The sequence below is a fragment of the Magnolia sinica genome, chromosome 16, assembly GCF_029962835.1.
Source record: "Magnolia sinica isolate HGM2019 chromosome 16, MsV1, whole genome shotgun sequence".
Classification (NCBI taxonomy): domain Eukaryota; kingdom Viridiplantae; phylum Streptophyta; class Magnoliopsida; order Magnoliales; family Magnoliaceae; genus Magnolia; species Magnolia sinica.
In genome coordinates this window covers 63,980,435-64,005,756 of record NC_080588.1, presented here as the reverse complement: position 1 = coordinate 64,005,756, position 25,322 = coordinate 63,980,435, and the positions used below count along the sequence as shown (strand labels likewise).

The window sequence follows — 25,322 nt, the reverse complement described above, 5'->3', positions numbered from 1 at the left end:
GTCAGGGGCGCCTAGCATGAAGCCTGATAGTGCTACTCGAGCACGACAACAAAAGTCAATGCCGATCACCTCCCTAGATCCCCAGGAAGAAGGTATAGAAAGAGGATCACCTGTGAAAGATTCGGTAAGGACAGTTCAGATCGAGTCACTGCTTAGTTCCCTACCAATCAACCCCTTCAACAAGTGCTACAAAAGACAGATGCTTCAGGTTGCCTCGCCAAGGGTGGTCAAGAGTGGTGAGTTCGACATAATATATTGACCTCGAGTGGCCATCAAGTGAAGGTTGCCTCCCATCAATAGAGAGTTGTTTGGTACTATAATTCGACACCGAAGCAAAGATGCTTCAAACTAGAGGACTGTGTGCTTTGCGAAGTCTCCTTAGACATGAAAGAGCCTGACTTGGGAGCCTTAGGATCGAGTTGGGAAGGGCACTACAAAGTCATCGGTATAGTCTGACTAGGGACCTACTGGCTAGAATACTTAGAAGGACAAGCCCTACAAATGCTTCAAGCATTCAGTTTTCGATAAACACCTCAGGTGTTAGCAACTTATAAAGAGTTTCCATAAATTAAGTATCATATTTCCTACATCGACGACAATTCTACTGTCTCTAAGTGACAAGCACAGTGGCTAAAGAGCCGAGGAAAGAGTAAGGCCAAAGCAAGCACCCTTCGACTGCGAAAGACTCGGTGGTAACTGTCCTGATTGAAAGAGCCGAGGTAAGGGAAAGGCCGAAGAAGGCACCATCCTGCTAAGCATGTTGCCCTGATCGGGTAACAATCAGAGGAAGACACGCCAAAGAAGGTACCTTCCATACTGACCTGAGTAGTCGGACAAGCATCGTGATGAGGGAATGGCCAAGGAAGGCACCCTCCAACTGAGCATGCTACCATAATCCGATAACAATCAACGGAAGAAAAGTGGTAGAAGGTGCCTCTCGTACCAACCTATGTGCTCGGAAACAAAAGTAGATCCCAAGGAGACGCTCACTGAGCAAGAACAACCAACACTATTGTAGGGATTCAAAATCCTGCCCAAGGACCTCACTTCCGAGCCCAAGGTAGGTCAAGCTCGAAAGAAGGGGAAGCAAGCATACAAACTCACAAAGTAAAGATAAAAGTGAGATAAAATGATTTTTTTTTTCATTACATGAGAACAAATCTTACAATGAAATTATGAAGAAAATCTTTACAGCCAGTCAAAAGAAAAAGTAATACAAATTTTGAACTAGAGATTCCCGCGCATCTGGACCAATCCACAAGTCTTACTCCCAGCCTCGTGTATGCTGAGCTCAGGAGTAGGGGGACAACTATTGTAGGGAAAACCAAACTAGTCCCCCACGCAGGAAGAGCAACAATTATCTACAAAGTGATACTCCTCCAAGCTGAGGTAGACCCTTCGAGCTGGGGATTGCTAAGGTCCGAGCATAGAGGCCAGCAGCCGGGGATGAGTAGTTTCCTTAACTCAGGGACAAGTTGTCAGAAGATTAACTTGATAGAAAGGACTCGTCTCGATCAGACTATCTACTATATGATAATGGCCCGTGGGAGTGGTGCTCGGGTTCAGAGCTCGGAGCTCACCTAGCATCCTGAGTTGACTAGGTAGGCCACCACTAGGGGCAGTACGAGAAATATGGGATCCGATCCAACCAAGCCAATTATCTCTCCAATAAGTTAAGGATAAGGATCTTGTATAATTAAGGATCCTCCAGCATAATCAAGGAGGATTTGAAAACTCGAATATTCTTTGATGCCCTATATAAACATCAACCAATTTTCAGAATATAGGTAAGACACTCGAGTCCTAAACTTCGTTATCGAATTACTGTCTATGGATTCCGACTTAAGCATTGGAGGGTCTACAACTAACATCGGCTCTCCCTTACTTATCTTCTTTACAGTTTTTGTAGGTCCATCGAAGGGTAACGAGAAGAATTTCATAACCGCACCAACTTCATTTATTGGCCAGATTTTGGTGACAACAAGTATGGAGCCATGCCCATCCACACACAAGCACACCTGTAAAAGAACTTGTATTAAGAGTATGCATGAATTCAAATATAGAAGTCTATCTCACCCTTCGTAGGGTTATTTAAATAAGGAAAATACAATCAGAATTCCTTAATTGTAGGGATTACAAAGTATAAAGATGGAGTACGTGTTATATAGCTTGTCACAAATAGACTTCAAGTTACCCTATAGATCTTGAGTGAATCCTTTTCAAGTTACCCTATAGATCTTGAGTGAATCCTTTTCAGGGTAGTTGTGGGGCAACTCTCTTTGATGTCTTCCTCATTTGCAATTGTTGCTGAGAAGTGACTTGCTTATGCTCATCCAGATTAGCTTTGGATGGAGAAGCCCCACTACCCTCAGTGTCCCTACAGGAATTCGGAAACTTTATGGAAGGACACACGATTTGAGCCCCCTCTACATTCTTCGGTTGTTCATTAATGACAATATGTTATGTTATAGTAGTATCTTCCACAATGTTCACAATTTCAATGCTAATTGCATTTGTTACATTCCCCATTACTCGATCATCTTCGGACGTTATGCACACTGGAAAGGCACATCCTACACCAAAGTTGAGAGTGGCCTCGAACCGTTCAACAGCCAAATAACAGCTAGTTTCTCACCAACAGCTATAAATGGTCATATGGAGTTATGACCCTGGACCAAAATGTCTAGCAATCTTGGCCTATATAAACGGTGTCTGGGTAGTTCATTGGACCATCACCAACATGAACTCGAACCACCCTCACATATGACCCAACAAGAAAAGCAACAATGACTTTTGATCAAGTCAGCAAGGTTCTTACGAACCTTAGCCAACAGTCTTTAAAAAACAGACCAAAGCAGTCACTACAAGAAATATGGTTTTTACCTACGAAACTTTTACCTACGAAATTAATTTTCGTAGGTAAAGATGACTTTTACCAACGAAAATCATTTTCGCAGGTAAAAGTAACCTTTTACCAACGGTCCAAGTCATATTTACCTACGAAACTTTTCGTAGGTAAAAGGTCTTTTTAATCCACAGTTTACTTTTACCTGCGAAATATAATTTCGTAGGTAAAAGCTATCTTTACCTACGCAAATTTTCGTAGGTAAAGAGTGTTTTGAATTTTTCAAAGAAATAAAAAATCGAAAAGATTACTTTTACCGACGAAATATAATTTCGTAGGTAAAAGATATCTTCACCTACGGAGCTTTTAGTAGGCAAAAGGTGTTTTCAATTTTTCGGAGTACTTTTACCAATGAAATATAATTTCGTAGGTAAAAGATATTTTAACCTACGAAACTTTTACGGATTACTTTTACCAACGAAATATAATTTCGTAGGTAAAAGATATTTTCACCTACGAAACTTTTAGTAGGCAAAAGACATCTTTACCTACGAAAATATTCATAGTTAAAGGGTGTTCTAAATTTAGGGAAAACCCCTCTTAACCTACGAAAATATTCATAGGTAAAAGGTCTTTTGAAATTTGAAAAATTGAAAACCTTACTTTTACCTGCGAAAAATAAGATCGTAGGTAAAAGCTATCTTTACCTACGAAATTGTTCGTAGCTAAAGGGTGTTTTGAATTTTTGAAATGGATCGACAGGTGCGGTTAGGAAAAAGTCATCTTTACCTACGAAAACTTTGGTAGGTAAAGGGTGTTTTGTAAATTTTATTCATAATCGAAAACCTACCTTTTACCTACGAAATTTAGGTGTGTAGGTAAAAGCCCTATTTACCTACGAAAATTGTCGTAGCTAAAGGGTGTTCTCAATTTTTTCAAAAATCGAATAGCCTACTTTTACCTACCAAAGCCATATTTACCTACGAAAAAATCCGTAGCTAAAGGGTGTTCTGAATTTTCTATATATCAAATAGTTTGCTTGTACCTACGGTACTATATTTCATAGGTAAAACCCATCTTTACCTACAAATATTCTATGTCGTAGGAAAAATCCATCTTTACCTACGAGTGTTTTGAAATTTTCGATTATACCCAAAAGTCTACTTTTAGCAATGAAATTGGATTTCGTAGGCAAAAGTCATAGGGTGTTTTGAAATTTTCAAAATACAAAAATCGAAAACCTTACTTTTACCTACGAAATAAAAGCCCTCTTTACCTACGAAACTTATCGTAGCTAAAGGGTGTTCTGAACATATTTACCTACGAAACTATTCGTAGTTAAAGGGTAATTTGAATCGAAAATAGTCGTAGGTAAAGGGTGTTTTGAAATTGTAAATTCTAAATTTTTATGTACCTACGAAAATATTCGTAGGTAAAGGGTGTTTTGTAAAGCCATCTTTACCTACGAAAAGTTTCATATGTAAAGGGTGTTTTGAATTTTTCAAAATTTAGGTAAAGGGTGTTTTGAAATTTTCAAAATACAACAATTGAAATCTTTAGTTTTACCTAGTCATCTTTACCTACGAAAATTTTCGTAGATACAGTGTGTTTTGAATTTTTCAAAATACAAAAAATCGTCAGTAAAAATGTTTTTCCTAATGTAAAAATGTATATATTTTTGTAGTAATGTTAAAATGTTTTAATTTTTAAAAAATTTTGTTAGTAAAAATGTGTGTATGTGTGTGTGTGTGTATATATATATATGTTTAGTTTTTATATCATATGAATGGAAATTGTAGAGTTTTGCTAAGCGCACACGCGTGTGCAATTAAACTCGTGTACGTGCCACACATATGCCAGCATGACACATACATGCTAGATCTCATCCATCCATCAGGTTAGTCCTACTCTGTATATGTTTTTTTCTTTAAAATAAAATCTGGTAAATTGAGTATGTGGGCCTCAATTTGGAAACAGTGAATGGGTTAGAAAACTTCAACCAGGTTTTTTAGAGCCATACTTTTTTTAAAAATTGTGGCCCACATAACACCTGGACCAAACGGATTCTTGAATTAAGTTATTATTATTATGTTTCTGTTCTGATAGATGGACTGGATCTTAGATCTATTATGCCATGCTGGCAAATATATGGCATGTACTCAAGCTGTATTGCACATGCGTGTGGGCTTAGCAAAGCTCATAATACAATATTGATATTTCAACATTTTAAAAAGAGAACTAATCACCTATATGCAACGGTACCATGGCTCGCGTTACCGTGTCATTTATGGAGGACATCAGTACCATGAAAAAGGTAGGCCCCTCAATGAAGATTGTCCTTCTCGAAAAACAAGCTGATCGTCCATTCATTCTCCTTACGCGTGACAATGATGTACGACTATCCAGACCATCCAAATTGTGAGATTAAGCAAATCTCTAGAACCACAAGGTCAAGTAATCTTGACCATCCAATTAATGGCCATCAAATAGATTATTAAAAGAAAGCAGCGAGTGGTCCAAATTCAAAGTAAAAAATCAGGTGCATGGTTAATAATCTTCTCTTTGTCATTTTTCAATTATACTCCATCTACACTTGGTTTAACGATTTGGATGGTTGTGATTACTGTAAAACTATGCCACCTGTACAGCTAAAGAATTACCTCCAATTTTTAAACGTTGCCCACTCTAGAGTCACTATGGTTGTACATCGAGCCTAGCAAATGGATCATATGGATATACAATATATAAATCAAAGTGGGCTCACAACTACCCCATCAGTCAAATGCACCATTCCATGGTGGGCCTAGGGCTTAAAAATCAAGTCAATTCGTGACTTTTTTGGGCCACACCACATACAAAAGTTGAGAGGGATTACCCTCCATTAAAATATTCATAATCATTTATTAGGCCCACTGAGATGTGGTTCACAAATCTAGCTCATCCATTATGTGTGTCCCACTTGGATGAGGAGTCAGACCAAGTTTCATATGCATGAAAATTTCAAGTGAGCCCAACCAAGTGCATTTATATGTTTTAGGCATTTATTCACATGAATTTAGAAGGTATGGCCCACCTAAGATCCGTATACGGCTGATTTTTGGGATATCCCATAATTTAAAGGGGGCCCATCAAATGCACGGTGTTGATGTTTGACACATGTCATGGTAGAGCCCACACAACTTGACCTTTGTGTTTAATCCACGCCGTCCCCATGAGGTCAAGCTGTGTGGGCCTCACCATAACATGTGTCAAACATCAACACCATGCATTTGATGGGTCCCCTTTAAATTATGCGATATGCCAAAAATCAGCTGTATACGAAACTCCGTTGGGCCATACCATCTAAAGTCATGTGAAGACATGCCTAAAACATATAAAAGCACTTGGTGGGCCCCACCTAAAATTTAAATGCTTCTGAAACTTGGTATGACCCCTCATCCAAGAGGCACACACATAATGGATGGGCTGGATTTGTGGGCCACATCTCGGTGGGCCCAAAAAATAATTATGAATGTTTTAATGGAGGGTAACCCCTCTCAACTTTTGTATGTGGTGTGGCTCACAAAAGTAATAGATTGATTTGATTTTAATCCCTTGGCCCACCATTGGATGGTGCATCTGACTGATGGGGTAGATGTTTGACACGCATCATGGTGGGGCCCACAGAGCCATACCAGACCAAGGACTAAATTTGGGCGCGCGCTTAAAAACAAAGCCGCGCCCAAAAAAAACCCCCAAATCCCAAATCTCTCTCTCTCTCTCTCTCTCTCTCTCTCTCTCTCCCTGTTCCCTAACCCAGATCTGGTCTGTCTTCTCCTCTTCGGTGAAAAGAGGCCGCGCCGACGGCCGAATGGCAGAAACGATCCCAGCCGTTGGATGATACTCTCCCTGCCTATAACAAGGATCCAGTTCCCTTCAGAGTTTTCACACAAAAAGGGGTGAGAAATGAAGAAGAAAAGGGAGAAGGAGTAGAGCCAAGCCCGGCTAGGTAATCAGTCCACAACTCAGCCTTTCTCTTCTTTCCTTCTTATCTGTTTCTCCTTCTTCCATATGTGTAGCTATAAGGCTCTGATATAAGCCAAGTTTGGGGCCACGATCCGTCCATGGCGGAGCTTGAATAGGGCTTGAATACGGTCCCTGTTTTGAGGATAAACGTGACCTGATTACGGGCCCTGTTTGAGGCCGAACATGGCCTGAGTTCAGGCGCTAGTTGGGGCCGAACAATGGCATGAAAATGGCCCCAGCTGAGGGCTAAAACTTAGTCCAGAAACAGTTCATAATCGGGCTCTGTTTGAGCTGCAACAAATCCCAGAAATCGGACTGATATCAGTCCAGAAATCCGGGTAAAAATGCCCCTGTTTCAGGCCGTTCCTTGGCAGGAAAAACGGCAGCCACCGTGCCTCTATTTAAACTCTGATGAGGGTTGAACATGGGCCCCACTTGTACAAGTTGAAAACCCAAACATGCCATAGAAAGCCTCAGGCCAAGCATTATATATACCTCAGTTTATAAACAAAAAGCCAAAAATAAGCAAACTTAATTACACCTTGTTAATAAAACAAATCCATCTTTGAGTGCCTATAGATATACAACATCCTTAAAAACATAATGCAGCAGAACTCGAAGTCGACAACAACACTACATTCTTTTTTACTTGCGCATTAATACGTGATTTTGGATTTCTACTCTTACACTATTAGTAGAAAATCCAAAAGCAGTTAAATGATATTCATGTGGATTTGAAAGAACTCTTTTGTTTTTTCCTAATACAACACAAAACATCCCCATTTGTTAACTTAGGAAAGTTATCCTTAATTTGTTCTTCTTTTTTTATTTTTTTACAAATTTTAATTTATTTATTTTTTCATATTTTTTTATTTTTTTTTAATTTTCAAAAAAAAAAAAAAACAAAACAAAACAAAAATATGTTGTCGCATATGCAATTGCACATGATCAAATATGCAATTCAATAAAGTTGCTTGTCACAAATAAAAAAATTCTTATTTATTGCAATGTGATTGAACCACATTATCACAGACTACATTTAATGTAGCAATGTTGCCAATGTCGACGATGAAGAATTCAAAGAGCTTCATAGATTTGGAGTAGTTATCCTAAGGAAGACAGTGATCAACCTCATCATGTCTTTCCCTGAGTTAAATTTCAAGAAATAGATTCGGAGTAGATATTTTCTTTTAAGAATTGAATGGCCGTTTTATTTATAGTTTCACTATAGTTGATGGAACCATTGAAACCCTTCCATACTTTTAGAAGCTCTTGAAAATCTTAGATATTCATAATCTTGTTATTCCTTTTCTTTTGTAATTCAATATAGCAGTGTTGTTCGCCTTTTTGTACTTCCCAAGGTTCTGTCTCAGCTTTTGAAAGACTGTTGCTAGTTAATAAATAATTTATTTACTATACATGCATGCGATTCCCTTTTTATCTGATGCTCAATAATTTATCTGAAAACCAACAGTAATTTAAGGACTTTTGGAAAGGGGGAAAAAAAAAGAAAAAAAAAAAATCTTGGTTGTCTTCGAGTCAACCAGCACACATTCATCTACCAAGCTTCATTCATTCTAGACTAAATTCAAATGAAGGAGAAACAATGGTATTAAATAAACTATATGGTTAATGCAGAGATCAGTCTTGTATTTGCCTTTTGAAATAGAAATATGATTGCTAGGAGTAGGAAAGAGAATTTGGTTTTAAAGATGTATTTGGGAGGCAGACAGTCATGTGAACAGACTTGCGGCGGGTGACTGGATTGGAGCTAGTCATCTCCGATGCAATGCCTCTGTTGTATCTGAGCCCTTGTCAGCCCTCTCTGTATTTATGTTTCTCTTTCTTTAAAATAAAATCATCACTGATGTTTGGGAGAATGTCCTTTCATCTGCTATTGGAATGCAGGTTGTATAGGCACCTCCTCATTGTAACTTTCTCTGTTTGAGGTCCCACCTCCTCATTGTAAGTACTAGCAAATTTCTAGATGTAGCAAGTCTTATAGTTCCCCTGAAAACCAAACTTTTGCAGGTTCATCTTTTAGATGTTTTTAAAGAAGTGCCATCTTTGCCTTGAATTTGTTCACTGTTTGTCAACTTTGGGCTGCACTGAGTTTGTTTTCTTCCAAGTTCTTCCAGGCAGTCTCATCTGTCATTATGCATTTTCTAGTGAAACTTTTATGTAATTGTGTTAAAATGCAAACCTTTCTACAATTACGGCCATGCTTTGAGAATCTCACCTAAATCTCTCTTTTCTCTATTGAATTTCTTACTTGTTTGTGGGTCCTTATGGTTCATGAAGACATCTCCCATGTATAGCTTGAATTGATTCCCATGATTCAGGAAATACTTACTCAATGGATTATTCTCCACTTGGTGAGAACAACACCATCTGAGTCACCACTTTTGGAGGATTTTAGCTCCGCCTTTCGTCATTGCGCATTGGTAACTGCATGTTATGCTTCTTGTACAGCTGGAGCATTTTTCTCTTAGTTCTCAGTTTCCTTATTGCTCCATAACTTAAATCACCTAATAGACAATTTGAAATTACTAGAGCCTGTTGGCTGAGACAATTTCTATGCAAGTACCTATTAGCCTAGTTATTTTTTTAGGTTCTTTTTTCAAGTTTGCTTATTGCATTAATAAAATTTTGATTTGTGGTGTAAATGGACTTTCTTGGATGTTGAGTTTTGCTTTATCAGTTATTTGCTTGAGGAGGAAGATCTCTTTTTCCTTATGAGGTACCATAAGAAACTTCTTTTGCCTTTATACAAAGCACAAAATGTATCCTTCTTGTTGCTGAAGTGGGGGTCAAATTGGGTTGGGTCTGGAACCTTTATTGCAGTACATATGGACAAAACTAGACAAAACTCGGGTTCAACTTCCAAATTTGAAGTGTTGTGGCATATTTCTGCATATGGTATTGTTCAAAAGTTAAGAGAACTTTTAATCATCACATGTGGCATATTTCTGCATATGGTATTGTCAGATTTCTTAACTCAGCTCCTTGTTGAATCTCACAAATTTCTGTTACTACGAAGAATACTATACTCAGAAAGTTGTGCTAGTGTTTTTTTTTTTTCTGGTTGTATTTATTAAATAGGTATGAGATGAGTTGCACTAGTAGGAGCCTCACCTACTTTGAATTGGGTGTGTATGGATGCTATCGAATTTGGTTGCAATTAAAAGTATACTAAAGTGGAAATAAGCAAAAGTACCTGGCAATCATATTCAAGGACTTGGCTTCCAGTTGCAACTATGCCACTTTCAAGTCAGATTGGAAAGGAATATGATTCCAGTTTGAGGCTTACTTCATTACAATCATTAGGGAACACCATTAGCTTAATTGTACATACAAACATGGGTTTTTTTTTTTTCCTTCTTAAATCTTATTTTCATAAATGTTGTACTTCAATTTTTAAAGACAGTTGGAAACATATTCTCATGTGTCTCTAGTGTTTGTGGTTGATAGAAATTAAATGTAAAAGTTGATTTTTATTTTTCATTATTTGTTTTCCTTTAAGATTTACGTGTCCTTGGAGGGTGTGGAGCAAGAGAAGGTGGAAACTGTTTTCAAGCCTGTCTGTTGATATTAAATTCCATGACGTTCAAGGGAAGAATTACCGTTGTGCCATACTGAAGTTGAACAAGGAGATTGTGCCTGAGCAATGTAAGGTGGTTGTTAAGCCCAACCGAGTCATTGTCACACTGTCTAAAACTTCAAAAGGGAATTGGCTTGATTTGCACTTCAAAGAAGATAAGGTAAATGCAAAATTTTCATTTCCTCTTTCATTTCCTGTGTCTTTGGATGATGAAAGAACATATGCATGGCATGGTAAAAAAAGGCATTGTTATTATTATATGGCAATCCACATTACTGCTATCCAAGGAGTCAGCCTGTCTTTGGATGATGAAAACCGAAATTGATATTGTTTTGTGAATTATAGTTGAATGTATATGTCCACATGGGTACTTGGGTACCTTGGAGATTATCATCTTTGAACAGCTCTATACATTCCAACTTGTGTGGTTTTGTCTCGGAAATGGTTATAAGGTTTGTTTTATTATTTTGCAGTTGAAGCCAAATATGGATACATAAAAGGATCCAATGGCTGGAATTATGGATTTGATGAAGGTAAGTCTTGTATCCATTCTTTTCTTGGGAAATGTCCTATGCCTCGGCCTGAACTAGCAGTTTTTTTTTTGAGCCAACATTCTGTGCATATGAGTCCTAGCTTTTGTTGTGCCCCATTGTTGATAGGGTAAATGCTGTGGAAACCACCTCAGGGAGAAGATCCTCGCCATCTATAATTGCTTTCCTACAAATGGATGATTAAAAATTGAAAAGCAGTTATGCTAGCATGAAATGAACTGTCTGGATCACTGAAAAGCAGGCCTCAAGTGTCCGGCATGCTGACACAACTGAAAATTGCCCTTTTTTTCTATAGGCTGAGCATCATACATTACCTCCTTTTGTCAACCACCATGGATATCAAGGGGTTGCACATTCTGGATTAAGCTGAGAAAATGACCTGTTGCAGAACATGTATGAGGATGGAGATGATGACATGAAGTGGATGATTGCAAAAGCATGGACAGATGCAAGATCTGGGAAAACAGCTAACCCATTGCAGGGATACCGGTGAAATTCCCTCAGCCTGATGATCAAATGATAGAAATAGGAGGTTTACCGGTAATGCATCTAGGAGTTTGATTATACCGAATGAGTGGTACACTTGTGAAAGTTACTCTAAGGGTGTCCTCAGATGCTGCTGCTGAAATTTAGCTACCAGATGAATTGCTTTCATTTAAGAAAAAACACCCATTTGAGCGACTAACTCAGATGTTGCTGCTGAAATTTAGCTACCAGATGAATTACTTTCATTTGAGAAAAAACTCCCATTTGAGCAACTAACTCATGAGTGGGCTTCATTTAATAAAATAAAATAAAATAAAAAGCTATTCACAAGGTAGTGCATCTGCTGTAGTCCAAAATCCATGTTGGTTAATTCTCTTCAACTATCAATTATTTATTTATTTATTGTACACATTTGGCCTTGCTGATGATAGTACCAGCCAGATTTGTAGGTAATGACAGTGGTCCCCACCTGATGAGTGGCATGGATCTTGTTTGGATGTGTTACGTTTCCATCTCTAATTAGGGTAGCCTCTGCATTGCTTGTCAACCAAATAATCCCGATGCCCCTACTTAGGTGAGCCTTTGATATTGTGGACCCATTAGTGTGGAATGGTCAGCTTTCCTCAGTGGGAGCAACTGGTCGCAGAATCACTCGAACTTGTATCTATTAAAATCATAAAACGAAATTCGATATGTTTAAGAGCCTGTTTGCACACAACTGGTGTTGAACTGCAGATCAGTTGAATAGGATTAGAATTAGCTCCATCCATTCGTTTCAAGTGGGGAGATGAAAGAAAATTGGTAGGAGAACTGCTGGATTCTGCCAGCTTCCAGCTTCCATCCCTGAAAGTATTTGAGATGTGTGCACCGTCTCATATTTGAATCCCCTTTCCTGTGACAAATCTGAAAAACTTGGATTTTTTTATTTTTTATTTTATTTTTAATCCCATATTCTGTCATTCCTAACACACCTTCGGAATTTTAAATTTGGAGAAAATGAGGAGGTATGGCCAGAATTACCCCCTCAGTTCATGGAGATTGCCAGAGTGGATTAAAGGTAAAAGATGTCTTTTCTTTTGGTGTTAAACCAAAAAATGGTAACACCTATTTGAGATTGGACTATTGGCAGCAACGAAAGCCTGCTAAACAATGTAAGAAAAACAAGGAAAGAAACTAACTGTTAATAAAAACCCACTTAACTTCCACTAATGAGCTCAACAATGTATATCCATCCCAAGAAAATACAAGCAGGACTACATCTCCAACTCATCTATGAAAGGCTGAAAACCAATCACCACCGTTAAGGGCCTGCAGTTCTATAGATAGCAACTCATTTATTCCTGCAACAACCTGCTACAGCCTACAGCTAGGCAAAGGTGAAATTCTCTCAGTCTTCTTTTTCTTTTCTTCTTTTTTATTTTTTTGATGTATTCTATTTGTATCACTTGTATTCTTACATAATTGTTTGTGATGTGTATTTTCAGGTAGTGGAGTAAGATATGTGGGTCCACTAAATTCGCTTAACAATTGGATGAATGTAGTAAGTAGTAACTATGAGTTGGTTCGATCATGTTGCTCCATGGATGGTGATCTTTGACGCAACATTTAGGTCTCAGGTGTGATCCCAATTTACCTACCCACAGAAAAAAGGGGGAAGAAACTACTATTTGGTGGAATATACAATATATTGGAGTTTTCTCCTATGCTTTATTGGCATGGAGGGAGGGGCTGGAGCTGGCTTGACTTCGTGATATTAAGAAATAATTTGAGTATTAAAAAATTATGAGTCTTAATGCTTTCTAAATGTCCAACTAAGTCTTAAAAATTGATATAACAGAAAATATTAATCCAAACATGAAAACATAATACAACAGTTTCATGTTTTTATGTTTTATTTGGAGAATTCATCACTGTTGCTATGTGCAACATTTTACTTTTCTGTCTGAGTTACAGTTCATTTACAGCAACATGGAGCACCTATGAAGTCTCTTGGTTCTCGGCTTCAACTCTGAGATGGTATATCCTAAGGTCATAGGATCCAGCTGCCTATTGTGTTTTCTAAGCTGTTTATGTTTTGCTTATAATTTCAATTGATGCTTCTGTTGATGATTGGAGCATTGTGATGCTTTTATGTGATTAGATTCCATTCACTAAGTTTTCATGTTCAACTTGAATATAAAGAAATTGTTGCTTATTTTATATTTGCACTCAACGACACATACGTAAGAGCTATTGTTGAACATGGATGCTTTACTCTAGGAAAGCATTGATAGGTTGTCCCAACGACATATCCAGAATCCTCTGTTTCTCTTTGTTTTCTTCAGTTCTGCTCTTGAAAAAGAAAAAGCAAAAAAAAAAAGAAGAAAAGATGTTGTCGTCGTCCCAACCAGCATTAGATCAAATTAGTTTTGTAGAAAACCAGAATGCCTCAGGTCAAGGATGGATGTAGTTTGTGTTTGTTTGGAAAAATGCGAATGTAAATATAATGAAATATATTGTAACAGGTGTATAACAGGAAATTTTGCCTGAATTTGGGGGGGAAAAAAAAGACTTTTACCACGCAAATTTTCATAGGTAAAAGGTTGAGTAAATAGCTATTAGCTACGAAAACTGTCGTAGGTAAAAGTCTTAGCAGTGTTTTTTTTTGCTACGGAAACGTTTGTAGAGAAAAGTCTGAACACACTTTTTACCTACGAAAAAGTTCATAGGTAAAAGTCTTACCATTGTCAATGGAGCGTTCGCAACGGTGATTTACCGACGAACTATTTCGTAGGTAAACCTCTTTGCCTACGAAATAATATCATTTACCTACGAAATATTTCGTAGGTAAAAGTCTTATTAACCTTTTTACTTTCGTAGGTAAAACGTCTTACCATTGCCAACGATGACATTTTTCGTCGGTAAAAACCTTTAGCCACGGTATATTACCAACGGAATTATCGACGAAATTTTTCGTAGGTAAATCTCTTTGCCTACGAAATAATATCATTTACCTACGAAATATTTCGTAGGTAAAAGTCTTATTAACGTTTTTAATTTCGTAGGTAAATGTCTTACCATTGCCAACGATGAGATTTTTCGTTGGTAAAAACCTTTAGCCACGGTCTTTTACCAACGAAATTATCGACGAAATTTTTCGTAGGTAAAGCTCTTTGCCTACGAAATAATATTATTTACCTACGAAATATTTCGTAGGTAAAAGTGAAATTTCTTGTAGTGGCCTAAACTAATAACAATTTTCTAATATTCTCTTTGATTTGAGATTTTATTTTGCTTATCAGTCAGGAAAAATTATGTGTATAGAGTTCCATTCACAGTTCTTCGTGTTTGCTCAACACAACCACATGCTTGTCGTATATATCCTAGAAATTGTTTGGCCACTCAACAGCATTCTCAATCACTTTGAGAAAGGTCAAACAATGCTTTAAGGGCAGCAGATCACACGTGCTTCAGGATGTCCTTAACTTTTTTATTTTTTATTATTTTATAGAAATTATAAATCCATAATTTTTGTTAACATAATGGCACAACTAGCACTTCTAATGTATGTGCACATTGTTACATGAACGAAGTTTGGCACGTGACCCCAACACCGGCCAGCTAGCTGGTGCCAAAGCTCTACGGCCCCACCACGGCGTTCATGTGTGCACGTGATGAGACACCACAACTTAAAAAAATAGTGAACTATCACTGCAGTCGGCGGCGAAACTAGGAAACATTTTTTTTAAAATACTAGATCTAGTTAAGTCAATTTGCATCCGGTCGATCATGGACAGGGATAATAACTTTGTTACTCCGGCATAGGGTGATGCTTGCTACTCAGACACGGAAAAATTGTACATATGTCACACAAGTAACTCAAATCAGACCATCCAAAATGTGGTTATAGTTTAGATGGACTATAAACCAAAAATCATACCAATTTAATTACCAAACTAGCAGATTGATGGACATTTAATGGACGGTTGAAATGAAAAAAACATTCCGATGATCAGTATTCATTGGACATGCATGTGTGAACTAGTGAGGCCATAGAATTGTTCAACCATTTTAATTTTTGGATGATGACCCATTGACAGCGGGTTCCCTAATTTGAACGGTTTAATTTAGTTAAGGTTTGCACGTGTACTATTTCTGAGAGCCTGCATATCAAGCATCACACGGTGGCGAAGTATTAAATAATTCCGTACATGGGTGGATTGACACAGGCTTATGCTTTTGGCGAAGGCTAATAAAAGATTCAGCCGCCGGGCCTTCTTCCTTTGCTTCTCATTATCGGGAGAAGATTACGTGCGGCGTCTAACTAAAGATGGTGCGGCGCTTACAGTGGAGCAAACCTTGATGCATATATTATATATCCATGCTGTTAATCCGTTTTTCCAGATCATTTTAGTGCATGAGCCCAAAAATTAAGAAGTTCAAAACCTTAGGTGTCTATAGGAAACAGTGGTGATTGAATTACTTACTATTAAAAACTTCCTAGGGCCTACCGAAATATTTTGTAGGGATTATTTTCAATCCAATCCGTTGATAAAGTCACATAAACCTTGATGAAGGAAAGAAAATAAATATCAGCTTTATCCAAAACCTTTTTTGGCTCGTTAATGGTCAATCACGACTTTTTCCCAATGTATGGTCCATATGAGATTCTTATCTTATTATTTCTTGGGTTCATGCAATAAAATGATCTTTAAAAAAGGATGAACGGTGTGGATATAGAATAAATACATGGAGGTGTGCTCCACGGTAAGGGCCGCACCAAAACATCTCCCCTCTTTATCTATCCGTGAGGAGATAGTTTTGACTACTCGCGGTAGAATTCTACTCTCCGCACGTGCTGATATGGCGCGTGTGTGATCTCTGTTGCTTAACATGTGGGCCACATCATACATGTGCTGTGGCCTCAGATCAAGGTTGTTAATGAGGTTGGCCACATTATGATGGTCCACCTAATGACTGAACACGTGCCACGCATGTGTAGAGCGAGTAGGATCCTAAATCCTACTCACGAGCCGCCTTAGCTGTTAGCGCGTCTCGTCAATCAATGAAAGACGCTGTAGGCCGAGCAAGCCTCCTTATATTTTATACCGGAAATGTTTTTTTCATACAAACGGCAGTTTTTTTTATAGTCTGGCAGGGGAGAATGTTTCATGCTCATGCACTCACAAAATGCATACGTGGCATGGAGCAAGCTTAAATTAAACCGTCCAAATTTTGAAACCCACCGGAAAATTTAAAACCATTGACAAAAAATCGTAATCTCTGAATAATCAACATTAATTTGTTTAAAATAGACAGTTCATTATCCCCATGGTCCATTATCTCCATTAACATTTCAAGTCAGCATATCATCTTGGATTAAAAGTCATCTCAGATAGGTCCCACGGTATCAACAGTATGATTTGAGCTAAAAGTATTCCACATGTAGAATCTTGATTGCGTACGTATGACTCACCATAGTCCTGCACAGTGCCAAAGCTTTTCTTCTCACACGAAACTTTAGTTTAATCAAAAGAAATTTATCTACTCAATAAAAATCAATCTTCGGTGGACGTCCGCATCGGAAGCGGATTGCGTCGTACCCCCGCCCGGACGTTAATCCGTCCGGGCATGGCTCTGCGAGGCCCACCGTGATGTAAGTGTTTTATCCACGCCGTTGATCGCTTTTCTCAGATATTTTAAGTTATGATGTTAAAAATAAGCAGGTCCATGGCTCCAGTGGAACACACCAAAGGAAGCTGCAGTGATAATGACACTCACTGTTGAAACTTTTCTAAGGGCCACCATGATGTTTGTGATGTTTGTTTTTACCATCCAACTTATTCATAAGGTCATGTACACGTGGATGAAATGTAAAAACAAATATCAGCTTGATCCTAACCTTCTCCAACTAACAAGAAGTTTTTAATGGTGGAAGATCAATCCCTCACTTTGTGGTCCACTTAATCCGTTTAACACCCTAAGTTTTTGGCTAATGCCTTCAAATTATCTGAGAAAAGCGATGAACGGAGTGGATGAAACACTTACATCACGCTAGGCCTCACAGGGCCCTATGTAGACGGCGTACCGTCCGGGCGGAGGTAGTACGCAATCCGCACCCACATCCACTAGCAATAATATGGAAAGGAACGGCTGCCCCTTAACAATAGGCAGGGGCTATGTGGGACCCACCGTGATGTATAAGTTATATCTATCCATCTTTCCACATCATGTGAGGGTGTGGGCACAAAAATGAGTGGGATTCAAAGCACAAGTGGACCGCAACACAGAAAGCAACGGTGATAATGACACCCACAGTTGAAACCTTCTAACAGCCAACGTGAGTTTATTTGCCATCCAACCTGCTCATAAGGTCATATGGGCCCGGATGAAGAGACAATACTAATATCAGCTTCATCCAAAACTCCTTCGGCTCCCAAGAAGTTTTTAATGGTGGAAGTTCAATCCCAAATGTGTGGTCCATTTAAGTATTGGATCGACCTAATTTTTGGGTTCGTACCCTAAAACAATCTGGAAATATGGATGGCCGGCATGGATAAAACCTATACATCAAGGTGGCCCCAAAGAACCCTGCAGCCTGGATGGATTATCTTCCCTGCGGCCTTTGAAATGCTATAAATACCACAAAATACAATGTACATTTTCAACATCCAAACGAAAGGAAATATCATTCTTGAAAAGAGAGCATCATGGCATCTTCAAGCCATGCATTAGCATTCATGTGTGTCATGGCCCTGATCCTGGCCCACCTCTCAATGGCCCAAAACTCCCCCCAAGATTTCCTTCGGTTCCACAACGTCGTACGTGCACAGGTAGGCGTGGGCCCCATGAGCTGGGACAACGCGGTCGCGACCTATGCCCGGAACTACGCTAACCAGCGCATCAGCGATTGCAATCTCGTGCACTCAGGTGGGCCATACGGCGAGAATATCTTCTGGGGTTATGGACGCGAATACACGGCTGCGGATGCCGTGACCTCATGGGCCAGCGAGAGGCAGAACTACAACTATGACACTAACACGTGTGCAAGCGGGAAAGTGTGCGGGCACTACACACAGGTGGTGTGGAGGAATTCAGTCCGTCTTGGGTGCGCTCGTGTGAAGTGCAACAATGGGGCATTCTTCATCACGTGCAACTATAGCCCACCGGGAAATTACGCGGGCCAACGTCCGTACGATATTCTCATCAAACCACACGTTGCTTGATATTGATGAAGCAGGAATGCCAACTTCAAAAGCACTTTTGTACATTTTTGTTGCTCGGGTTCTCATCAAACGCATGGCTGACGTGTACAAGATATGGATTGTCGATATGGTGGGCCTTGATCTGATTTTTGGGTCAGGCCAATAAATGGCTGGGATCACCAGATGAGTGGTCGGATCTTGTAATCCTACGCATTTCTATATATGCTTGTGTGAGATAATATAAATTATGGTGTTTTCCTTAGAAAATGGGCTGTAAATGGATCTTGGGTTGTCTTGACCAAGGGATGAATTTGCGTTAATCTTTCTTCAGGTTGAGCATTGATTTATGTGGCCATTCACAGTGGAGCCTGCGATTTTGATGGTCTGGATTAAAATGCTAGAATAGCCATTGTGTTTATTATATACACGCAAGGCTTTAAAAATAAACAACTCCGACGGACTGGGTTGACTCATGGGTCCTGAGTCTATGGCGACTTGGTCGAGTTCAGGGTCTGACTTTGCCGATTCAGACGGAGTCACCTCCAATTCCTCACCCTTATCCGTGGTGCTGAAAAGCATCAGAGTCGGATCGGCCCTGCAACCGCATATTGTGTAGAAAACCAGGAATATGATTTTCAAGACCTTGGCCTAGGCCACAAATCCGGCCGGTGTTGGCCATTGTGTGGCTGTAATCCATTAAGCCATGGTCCAATCCTGACCATGGTCGTAATCAGGCTGGAAAGATGTTGGTCAATGACGCAGGGAGGGACATGATGAGGTTAATCACCGCCTTGCTTATGAGATATCTACGGAGCTCTTTGGACTCCTCACGGAGCTTCCTTGAATCCATGATGGAAAAAAGTCAAAATAATTTCTAATAAATTTGAAACAACTTGATTGATGATTAAAAAAAAATCACAACCCTTTAGATAATGAGCTAGAACTTATGACAAAGTTTTAGACTTAAACACCCTAAAAACATAATTTACCATAAATAGTATACTTACCATTTACAGAAGACCTCCATTCCTACAAGACTCCATGGTTTTTGGCCAAAAATAGTTAGTGTGCAATTTGGCGCAACCTAATTATTCTCCCAACTTTTTAAAGCCATTTTCATGTTGAGCACTACTCTTAGAATTCAAAGGATCAATAGTTATACTTGAATTCAAATTTACTATTTATAGTAAAAAAGAAATTAAATGAAACTTTTGACTATCTATATGATGGAATCTCGTAAATCCGGCGTGGCAATCCAACATAACCGGGTTAGTTGGTTTAAGTAGCTTCTCTTACCTAAAATCATATATAATAATGTTGAAAAATTCATCCCAATTTGTGAGATATGACTGTTTTTTAAGTTATTATGGTCCGGATCATTTTCACCTTCAATCAAGCCTTCTCTAGTCCATCTTTGCCATGAAAGTCTCAACAACCCACCCTACATCAGTCTAGAGTAGTAGTGGTCTTGTAATGAAAAGAGTTATGTGATCAAAGGCTTCAAAAGGTTCAACTAAACTCTCTCTCTCTCTCTCTCTCTCTCTCTCTCTCTATATATATATATATATATATATATATAATATTAGAATACAATTAGTTAGATCAATAATTGTCTAATGTATATGTGTCTCAATTACACCATTAATAAAAATAATAATTAAAATTCTTAATTATAAAAAAATAGCAAAATTCTAACTATAATAAAAGTTTTGATTGTAGTAAAAAACTTTTAAAGGCCAATTTCTAAAGATAAAAATTTCAAATAAACTTTTGTTAGAAGAGTCCTAACATAATTAAAAGTTATTTCTTATATATATATATATATAACTTTAAAAATAAGAATATACTATAAAAATAGAAAATATTTAAAATAGTAATTTTTCTTAAATTTTTATTTTTGAGTTAAAAGCATGTGTTTTCTTATGAAATAGACGGACGTCACCCACTTTGTCCGTCAATTCACCCCAAATGGCCCTTTACAGTAAAAGTTAATAGGTTGTGCATCACATAACGATACCCCGAGCATAATACACATATTTTATTATAGAGCATCGCAAATTCCTACCTTCTTTCCTGACTAGTAGGAAAAAAGAAATAGATGTGCATGAATTTCACTTGAAATTGTTAACGGTGTGGATCAAATGAATCCTAAACAAAACCTATTTAGGACACATTGATCTATCACCACACATGATCACCAAAACTTATGTACACTAACAATCACACGCTCAAGAACTCTACTATGGGCACTACCCCACGAGGTTTCCATGTAGGTAATAGTTGCATATGATGAAGATCCCGTTGCTATTGCATTGGACCCATTTGCAACTGAGCTGAACTGAGTTGCGCCACACGACTTGTGTGTAGTGCCCGCCTGCTTTCCCCACTACTGCAGGTGCTGGTGGATTGTCATATAGCCCTGCTTCTTGTTGAAAAATCTGCCGGAAATAATAAATAAAATTTTAAAAATAGAATATAGAAATACTTAAAAGTAAAGAAAAGATGACTTATTTGATTGAGTTAAGGCGTGACTGGCTCACTTGGTCTGAAACCAAATTTAACTTTCTTGGACCGCATCCCAAATACAACAGGTATCTTAAATAGTTGGCCTTCAGGGTACAATGACTATGGCCTAGTTCTAGCAGTGCACTCGCTGTACATATGCTCTAACTAGCTTATAGAACTTAGGCCCAAAGTGAGTTGGCTCAGCAGCGAACTCAATTACAAAAAAACCCTATGAATGTTATTGAGTTATATCCATTGAGTTTGAACTCACTAGTGCGATCACCTGAACAAACTCGTCTCTTGTTTGAAACTGGTGCAAAACCCCAAAGGTGCAAGTATACTCTCGGAGAAAAACAGTTAGTTACAGTGTACTCTCAGTCCAGATATAAACGCATGTATTGTCGTGTCCCATGCCATATTGCCAACACCCACTTGCACACGAGCAGAGTTGTGGACACCAAGGAAATCTTGTGCTGTGTTTTGGGCTTGAGTAACATGGGCCACAGGAAGGCCCGTGACATACATCCAAGCTAATGCAAGGCTAGACAATGCCATCTTTCTACTCACTTTCTCTATGCTATCCTAGCCTTTGATGGGTTGATGCAAATGGGCCTAAGAGGTGGGGTATTTATAGTACTGAGCTAGCACACGATGGAAAGAGTGGGCCGTTGGGAAGAGCTAACTTACATGTACAAAAGTTTCAATTTCTTAAGAAAATTAAGTCATTTGCACCTCTTTCGTAGGAACTTGCAATAATTTTAATATCTACATGAGCCAATGCCTTTACCAAGTGCATTCTATCAAATGGTCTTCTTGGCACTTTCATCTCACACGTGTTGACGTGCAGATGTGTGAAAGATCCAAACCACTGGTCAGGTGGGCCTGGCACTGTAGAGAAATGACGGAAACTTAGCCTGATCGATGGTCCTTTTCACTTGATGATGAGATGAACCTGATTTCTTCGACAAGGCATCTAAGGGTGAGACCCATATGATGAAAGTCTTGGATCTTTCTCACGTATTCTAGATAGACATGTGTTAGAGATAAGAGTAAATTTAGAATAACATGGAAGGAAATCTTAGAAAAGAGATCTATATATATATATATATATATATATATATATATATATATATATATATATAAAAGAGAATTAACTAATTTAACTAACTCCTTTTTATCCTTTAGAAGTTGAAGCTTTGACACTTCTTAAATATTTATAATAAAAGAATAGGAAAGATAGTTATAATCCTACATTAATCGAACTTCCTAAAAGTGGTTGGTTTACTTAAGCTTTTTTGGATTTGGTACACACATCTTAGTGTAAGATAAGCTCTCCTGGTAGTTCAAATAGAAAGCGGATTGCCTGTGACTCGGGCGCAGAGTCCACAGAGATGTAGATGACAAATCCAATCCGTCCATCTGTTTTGAAAGACCGCAATAGGACGGATGTCTAAATATCAGATAGATACAAAACTTAGGTGGATCACACTGACAAAAAAAAGTACCCTTGAAACCTTCCTGGAGCTGACCTTGATGTTTATATACCATCCAAACGGTTCACAGGGTTATTAACACTCAGATAAACTGTAGGAAGAAATATCATACTAATACAAAACTTCTGCCACCCCTAGGCGTTCAATCCCCACTGTTTAGTGTGTTTTGGTCTATATCTGCCTGATTTTTAGAATCCTGTCCTACTGTAGTCTTGCAAAACAGATGGACCGAGTGGATTTGTCACGGACATCTCTGTGGGCCCCACACTACCCCTGCAACCGGAATATCTCTCTGCCCGGGGTCACTGGTACTCCGCTTCCATTTCATTAAAGAAAATGATCTGGTGGCCCGAAACAACCCACACTGGCTCTCCTACGGGAAAATCTTGACCTTTTGATTGGTGCAATGCCAATAGACCGTCAAGATGAGAAATAGTGCCACTGTAAACGTTGAACTGGAAAAGGCCCAACATTGGCGGCTAGGATCTTCCAATCTGAAAATTTATGGGGCAAGATTAACAACAGAGCTCTCAGCAGATGAACGGTATGGATCATCGATCCATGGCCCCACTTGCACAACTTGAAAAACCAAGTATTCTATGATTACTTCCTTAGTCAAAAAGTGTAGATGATCAGTCACTTGCGTGTGTTCCCACCATTAAATATGAATAAGTAAATAAACAAAAATCAGCCTTTCATCTTTCTGCAATACATTGCATCTGATCATGGACCATAAAAATGAACGGATTGGACGCCTTTAGAAATGGGCTTCAAAAGTCGCGAAGAAACATCTAATAGGTGGGCTTGGCAGTGGACCAGAAGACCCACAATCTGGAAGGTTTTTAATAATGGGCCTTCCCATCCCAGCCGTTCTTATGGCCTGGCCAACTTCAGTGGTGGAGCCTGAATTTTTGGTCCAAGGACAACATTAGGGGGCACATAATGTGGACGGATTGGATGTCATTCAAACATCATCTTGTGCCCACAAATTGATTTAAGTCCAAGCAAGCTAATAAAACCAACCAGCTTTTGGGAAGTTGGATTAATGTAGGATTCCAACAATCATTCCTATTCTGTAATTAGAAATCTTTGAAAAGAAATGTCAAAGCTTAAACTTGTAAAGGATAAAAAGCAGTTAACTTAGTTATTCTGTTATGATATGTTTCTCTTTTCTAAGCATTTCTTCCATGCTACTCTTAACTTCACTCCAATTTTTCTCTAACTCGTGTCTATATACAGCATGTGTGCAAGATCCAAGCCTTTCATCAGATGGGTCTCACTCTTTAGATATCTTGCCTCTGAAATCAGAGGCTGATCTGACCATCAGGTGAGCCATACATGTTTAAAAAATGGACCATTAAAAGAAACTGACCATCTAAACTTAATCCAATCAGCCTAGTTTTTACTACTAACCATCCACACGCCAGGCCCACCTGGCAAGCAGCTTGGATCTCACACACGTCTGGCAGATCAACATGTGTGAGATGCAAGTTCCCACAAGTACACTCGCTAGAATGGATGGATCGAGAAATTTTTACCATTTTCTACGTAAAGGGCGCACATGGGCTACGTTAATTTTCTTATGAAATTGGAACTTTTGAACATGCACGTAAGCTCTTCTCAATGGCTCACTCTTGCCATATTTTGCTAGTTCGGCACTATAAATACCCCACCTCTTAGGCCCATTTCCATCAACCCATCAAAGGCTAGGATAGCATATAGAAAGTGAGTAGAAAGAAAATAGTGAGAGAGATGGCATTGTCTAGTCTTGCATTAGCTTGGATGTGTGTCATGGGCCTTTCTCTGGGCCATGTCATCCAAGCCCAAAACACACCACAAGACTTCCTTGATGCCCACAACACGGCTCGCTCGCAAGTGGGTGTTGGCAACATGACATGGAACACAACAGTAGAGACGTATGCCCAAAACTACGCCAACCAGAGGATTAGCGACTGCCAACTCGTGCACTCAGGTGGGCCCTACGGCGAAAACCTCTTCTGGGGCTTGGGCTAGGAGTACACGGCTGCGGATGCCATGACCATGTGGGTCAATGAGAAGCAGTACTATGACTATGCCACTAATACATGCGCCAGTGGACAAGTATGTGGGCACTATACACAAGTCGTGTGGCGCAACTCGGTTCAGCTCGGTTGCGCACGGGTCAAGTGCAATAGCAGTGCGATCTTCATCATATGTGACTATTATCCACGTGGAAACATCGTGGGGCAGCGCCCGTACTAGGGTTCTTCAGTGTGTGATTGTTAGTGTTAAATAAGCTATGGTGATCATGGGCCTTTTCCAGGATTCATTTGATCCACACCATTAATAAATTCAACTGGAAATCATGTACTTGTATTTCTTTTTCCTACTTATATGAAAAAAAAATAGGCTACAGGGACTTTTACAAGTCGAAATCATATGATTGTAGTGTGGTTTTCCTGCTATGTAACAAAGATTCAGTGACTGGGCCCATATCTACAATGTAGACTGTGGAAGTATGAAAAGGTAGTATTGTGGGCCCCCATATTGAACTGCCTTCTCTTTCATTGTTAAGCGCCGGGTTTGGAGTAGCGTGGCCCAGCTACGCCAAAGCCTGTCCAAATCCTGGCCAAGAGTTAAGGAACTAAGCCCAGGCCCAGTCCATGTTAACCA

At 39.0% G+C, this 25,322-nt stretch overlaps 2 protein-coding genes, 1 long non-coding RNA gene and 2 pseudogenes across 3 annotated transcripts; 4 read left to right on the top strand and 1 right to left on the bottom strand.

The window, feature by feature from the left end:
• Positions 1-16: 16 nt before the first annotated feature.
• Positions 17-11,547, top strand: LOC131228895 (uncharacterized; annotated as a pseudogene).
• An 83-nt stretch (positions 11,548-11,630) lies between these two features.
• Positions 11,631-13,124, top strand: LOC131229784 (uncharacterized). The gene is made up of 2 exons (XR_009163587.1): positions 11,631-12,864; positions 12,973-13,124. It is a non-coding gene; the product is annotated as an uncharacterized LOC131229784 (long non-coding RNA).
• Positions 13,125-18,124: 5,000 nt separating this feature from the next.
• On the top strand, positions 18,125-18,763 carry LOC131229079 (pathogenesis-related protein PR-1 type-like). Its single transcript, XM_058224942.1, has one exon. The coding sequence runs from the start codon at positions 18,178-18,180 to the stop codon at positions 18,691-18,693; it is 516 nt and encodes a 171-aa protein (XP_058080925.1). The 5' UTR covers positions 18,125-18,177; the 3' UTR covers positions 18,694-18,763.
• Positions 18,764-20,921: 2,158 nt separating this feature from the next.
• On the bottom strand, positions 20,922-21,732 carry LOC131228894 (pathogenesis-related leaf protein 4-like). The gene is made up of 2 exons (XM_058224736.1): positions 21,550-21,732; positions 20,922-21,110 (listed from the first exon to the last, which is right to left on the bottom strand). The coding sequence occupies exons 1-2, from the start codon at positions 21,730-21,732 to the stop codon at positions 20,922-20,924; spliced, it is 372 nt and encodes a 123-aa protein (XP_058080719.1).
• Positions 21,733-24,422: 2,690 nt separating this feature from the next.
• Positions 24,423-24,911, top strand: LOC131229452 (pathogenesis-related protein PRB1-2-like; annotated as a pseudogene).
• Positions 24,912-25,322: the final 411 nt, after the last annotated feature.